This window comes from Vicia villosa, linkage group LG3, assembly GCF_029867415.1.
Source record: "Vicia villosa cultivar HV-30 ecotype Madison, WI linkage group LG3, Vvil1.0, whole genome shotgun sequence".
Classification (NCBI taxonomy): domain Eukaryota; kingdom Viridiplantae; phylum Streptophyta; class Magnoliopsida; order Fabales; family Fabaceae; genus Vicia; species Vicia villosa.
In genome coordinates, this window is record NC_081182.1 from 90,770,795 (window position 1) to 90,776,843 (window position 6,049).

Consider the following 6,049-nt stretch of genomic DNA (forward strand, 5'->3'; position numbering starts at 1 on the left):
AAGATAAACATATAATTATTCTGAATAATATCTAAAAAAATAAATCCATATGAGCAAGGTTGTTAAAATCTCGATTTAAAACCTAAACTTTATAGATTTCACGTTTCTAGGTCAGCATTTTGTGTTAAATCACGGGTAAAAACCTTATTAGGTAAAATTGTATTCTAAAACGATTTTAAGTGATTTAAATCTTTCTGACATCGGTGAAATCGTGTAAAATCATGTAAAATCGTTGGATTTTACTCTTTGACCTGATTTTACTTTTTTATTTGTCAAAATTTATAAATCACATTTTATATTTTGGCCCGTAAAATTTTCTCTATGGATTTTCAATTTTATTCACATTCACATCTTGGGTATAATATTAACGAATCTTTAACATTTGGAGATGGATTTAATCAAGTCGAATATGAATGTTCTAATGAAAATGATGTTGTAGAAGGATTAAACTTTTGATTAAGTTGAAGATGAAGATGAAAAGATTTGTTTTTTTGAACTTGAAAAACTTGTGAAACTATTGTTTTTTTATAATCTTTTGGATGTTACATTTTATGATTTGATGGACAATTTGTGTAGTTTGATACAAGTTTGTGAATATTACACTTTATTATGACGATATAGTCTTTATAATAAAGTTAAAATTTTAAACAATTAATGCATTTAGAATATTATATAAGTATATGTTTGTCGTATATATAAATTTAATATAATTTTATTATGAGCTAAATTCTATGATTTTATGTTTCAATTTTACGTTTCGATTTTACCTAGATAAAACGAGTTAAGGTAAAAACTCGATTCTGACACAATATATATAAAAATTAACACAAACGCCCCAAACCCATGGTGTTACAGTTCAGGGCATTTTGTTCCTCTAAAATAAAATTAAACATAAAAGTGTTATTCCGTGGTACTCACGATGCAATAATGGTGAAATTAAGCATATATGACGATAGTTCAAAAACACAACCACCAGTCACACTCAATAACAATAGCAATGTAATGCTTATCCAATGCAATTTATTCCAACACCATCACCTAAATGCATGTGATACCCAAAAGCCCACAACTGGTTACGCAAAAAGTTGTTTTAATTTTTATTTCTGTTTCATTTCTGTGCTAACGAGTTACGAAGTTTGCCATAACCGGTTACAAACCCGAGTTTTGCACTAAAACCTCTCATTTCATCTTCTCCAGACACACACCAAAACCTCCATTGATTCACCAATTCAATTTTGTATGTTCTAACAACATGCACTAATCTTCCCTGGCCTCACTCTTAACCACACTTCCCTAACCTCCATTGATTCATGAATCCTATTATATATGTTCTTACAACATGCACTAGTCTGCCCTTCACTCTTAACCACACTTCCCTTTGAAATGAAAGCTGTAAAAGACTCAGTCCTAAAGAAATGCATGCGAATGATTTTCTGTTTATGCATACTGTTATTGCATGAAAGAGACTATTGAACATCGATGGATAACACCTTGCCAAGCCTTGATGCAAGCAGCTTTGAAATCAATTTATAAACACAACCTATAAGGCATATAGGTCTATATTCCTCCAGCCCCTGTGGATGATCTACTTTAAGTATTAACGCAAGGAAAGATGCCGTGAACGCCCTTGGTAGCCTACCACTCACATAAAAATCTTTAACACACCTCACCACCTCATCTCCCACCAGCCCCCAACACCTTTTAAAAAAATGCATACTGTTATTGCGAAAAAGCATTGGTTTTATTTCCTTCTTTATCTAGTCTTTTTTCCATTTCACAATAAGCCAATCTTCATGAAACATTATTCTCTAAAATAGCATAAATTGAAAGCAAAATTAATTTTTTCCATTTTTTCTTATTTGTATCTCATAACTTGGACTCAACTTTCACAACCCTTTCACTAGTGTTTTCATAATTTGAATTCGTCAAAAATTGAACAACTTTCAGCAACTTTAGATAAATGTAACTAATCGTCAAAACTAATGAGTGCAAAAGTATTGAAAGCAAAGCACACACAATTACATAAAAGATTTGAAAATTACAACATAATGACCAATGATTGAATCTTTACATACACCAAAAAAGAAAATACAAAAAAATAAATCATCATATTATAATTCATATCCATCCCAACCTACTCATCATTGCAATTTCATCATTATTATCAGACACGGTTGGTGGTGGCGGCGGTGGTGGTAGGAGTGGCAGTGGCGGTGCCATTGGGATTTGAGCAGCCATGACATGACTTTCACTTTGATTTTGGTGAATTATATTTTCACTATCAACTGATTCCATCCCTCTCCCAATCGCCCTCAAATTATGATCAATCATCCAACAAAGATCATTCAAATCACCCATTGACATATCGTTCTGCATGATGTTCCCAGCACTGAGACACTCAAACATGAGCATGGTTTTCTCTTTTTCTTTGTTGTCTCCCCGTTGCTTTTCAGCCTTGGAAATTCTTTGTTTCAGAAAACTCTCTTGATCCACCATCCTTCTGCTTTGATCAAACTCAGGCGCTGTCTTGAATTTCGAAAGCACCTTTTCCACTCCGGATGCCGATGGCCAGATCTCAGGTTGAGGATCGTATGGGCCATAAACAATCGCACAAGCATCGATACCGCAAAGGGTTGATATTTCATCGACCTTCTTCAGTAAACCGTTCTTCCTTTTCTTGTAAGTTGTTTTCCTTGCAGTATTATTCCCAATGAAAGCAAGCTTCGCCTTCTTTCTAGTCATGGTTTTTGACAAGAATAATATGAAAAACTATAGAGAAAAAAGATGAAAAGTTGATGGATGTGATTTTCGTTTTGTGAATAATGAGTAATATATAGAGAGACCAAATTCATATAGTACGTGGTTAGGTGCATATATATCAGTATACGTGTGAATAGTTTTCCAACTGGCAATTTTCAACGGTAAAATGGCTCTTATATTTATTCCATCTATGCTAATATTTAAAATGAAAGCTTTAATGACATTTGCTTTTTAACATTTGCCATATTTAAGTTATTTGATTCATGAATCCTAACCTATAGATTCATGCACGTACGTGGTTAGTTGTTGGCCTAGATTTTTACCTTTTTAACATTGTGGGCAAATTAACCTATTTGTGTGCCACCAATTAAAAGAATACACGTGCATTCCACTAGTCATCTTAAACCTAAACTTTTTAGTTTCGAGCAATTCTTGCATGGACACGGACCTAAATCCATATATTTAGGAACAACCAATAAGAAGAGAGAGAATTTAAATTTATTTAAAATTTAATTTCTTTTTTAATTGCCAACATGGAGGGTGGTTGTGATAATGGAGGAGAAAAATAATTGTAGTTTTATTAATTAATTCATAAAAATATGTGATTGGTTGTGTGTAAATCCAGGTGGTGTAGCTGTGTCCATATAAGTATTTTCCTAACATCGGATGCAAAGAAATAGTAAAAAAAAAACACAAGGTGGTTCATGGTTGGTTAACCTAAATTTAAGTATCGCATGTTACTTAGTCACAACACCATAACTCTTTCATTTCTCAATATTTTTAAAATTTACTTCCAGACAAATATCACTCTTTGGCATGTGATATTCTCTGGTCATTATTTGAATGAAATTCTAACCCCTTTTTTGTTGTTGTGTTTGTATTTCTTCGAAAGTATAAATAATTCAGGAACTTGAGTAAGCATGGAGCTTGTGTTTCTCGGCCGAGTCTTAGAAGTCGCTCTGATACGTAACACGGGGGAAAATGGGAATGTTTTATTTGCATCGTTTTATTTGTTTCATTGTTACGTATCTTATTTTGTTAGATTTATGTTAAACCATGAGTTGGTGAAGTTATTTTTGTTGAGGCCCTTAAAGCCATAAGTGAATTATTTTTGAACTTCCGCTATATGATTTATTTGGTGAGCAATAAAGGAAGAAATGATTTGATACTTCATAAGTTTTTACAGGATGTGACACTCCTACTTGTGTGAACTTTGATTATGTATATGCTCTTGATTGGCTGCATTTTGTGGTAAAATATATGTTTGTGTTTAGATGTCTTGACTGATGTCATGACATGCATTTGGAGTGTACTGTAGGATATGTATGATCAGCTAATACTGATTTTACAACTTGTTTTTTATTTAATTTTAAAATGATTAAATAATATATATTTTTGTGATTTTAAAATATATTCTAAAAATAGACAAGATAAATAAGGAATGTACAAAATTTCAAGTTGAAATGATTTGATTTGCTATTTTTAATAAATTATCAAAGTTAAATAAAAAAGTAAAATAAATGAGTGTTAAAAAAAATTAGTTTTGCACTTACAAGGGTTTAAAACCTTAGTCACTGGGCCAAGCGCTAGTGACAATCTTCAGACCCTTCCCAATAATAAAATAGTAAGACACACACTTGTGTACCAAAGCCTTAAACTCGCACCCTAACCATTAGATTAAAAAATTTAGTCAATTTGTAAACGCATTGAATTAAACGTAAAATAAAACAAGTCCATGAATTTGAAAAATGGAGTTCATCTCCTTAGTTGTTTTTACAGTTACTGTAACTTTTTTACAAAAAATGGCAAAATCATGAACGCTTAAATTCTTACTCAAATTAAAAAGTGTAAAAATCAAACTTGCTTATTTTTTCGATAGGAATTCAAATATGTTATTACTTTTAATTAATTTTCACTCTATAATTCAATTTTTTCTGCAAAAGTATAAACTCTAAAATTTATAAATTAAATTAAATGGTATATACAAATGATAAATGACAACTAATATGGGGTTAATGATCTTTACATAATTCTAAACAAGATGTTATCAAGTTTTAACCAAAAGGATACAAAATTAAAGGAGTTTGAGTTTTGAAAGCTTACCTCTACAGTTGGAAATGGAAACTTGGTTTAATGAACTTCCAAAAGTGATATGATGATCTGAATAGCTTCCTTGGACCTTGGTGAAGCTGTTTGAATGCTTAGAACACTTTTGAAGTTGCTTAAATTGCTTTACTTGAATCCACTTGCAAATGTATTACATGAATAGAAAATAGAAAATAGTACAAGTACCTTAACATATTATAACCTAGGATAAACGTATAGAAAAAAAGAAAGAAAGAAAGATATTTAATGCATACTTTATTTTAATTGGGCAGAATCAGAGAAAAAATGGTGTAGGCGAATTCATTTCAATGCAACAAAAAGCACTATCATATATACCTAACAAAAAAATCTATGATATACATTTACTTACAATTTTATCGGCAATAAGTTGTGTTTCTTCTGATGTGTACTCTCTTGATGGTCCCGAAGTTTTATTTCATATTCATTTCAACTCATAATGCATACTTTATTTTAACCGGACAGAGTCGGAGAAAAAATGGTCTAGGCAAATTCATTTCAATGCAACAAAAAGTACTATCATATATACCTAACAAAAAATATATGGTATACATTTACTTACAATTTTATCGGCAACAAGGTGTGTTTCTTCTGATGTGTACTCTCCAGATGGTTTTGTTCGGCCTCTTATCCATTTCTCATGACGTTTTGGTGGAGATGGAGGTGTAGGTATGGAATCTCCAGCTGACTCTTGTCTTTGTTTTATTTTCTCTTGCATCATCTTTTCTTCAATCAACTCATATCCCCCACGAGACATGATGTGTGGGTATTTATTACAAGCCTGAACCATTTTCCCCCTTTTTCGTTTCTCCTTTTATAAATAACACACCCATTAAATGAAATGCTAAAAATAAACTTAATTAATAAACTGAATCTCAAGTCCAACTAACCAGAAAAGAAGGATCCTCCCGCATCTTAATAAACTTTTGCCATGTTTCCTCATCAAGAAAATGATACTTTTCAAGTGGAGATGAGCCACTCAATTCCCCGTCATTTAAATATCTCCTTGTTAGGACCGTTTTAAAGGCCCTCCAACGCTCACCCGCATAGGAAATCCATTTGCTTTTCAATACTCCAATATCAGTATCACGGATTTTCCATTGTTCCTACATCACATAACAAATAAAATAGTCAGTGTATGAAAATAATACATTTAAGTAATACA

The 6,049-nt window shown here is 31.8% G+C and overlaps 1 protein-coding gene across 1 annotated transcript; it reads right to left on the reverse strand.

The window, feature by feature from the left end:
* Window positions 1–1,900: 1,900 nt before the first annotated feature.
* LOC131656329 (agamous-like MADS-box protein AGL80) lies at window positions 1,901–2,812 on the reverse strand. The gene has a single exon (XM_058926064.1). It carries the CDS (start codon window positions 2,740–2,742, stop codon window positions 2,119–2,121), a length of 624 nt encoding a protein of 207 aa, XP_058782047.1. The 5' UTR covers window positions 2,743–2,812; the 3' UTR covers window positions 1,901–2,118.
* Between the last annotated feature and the right edge of the window lie 3,237 nt (window positions 2,813–6,049).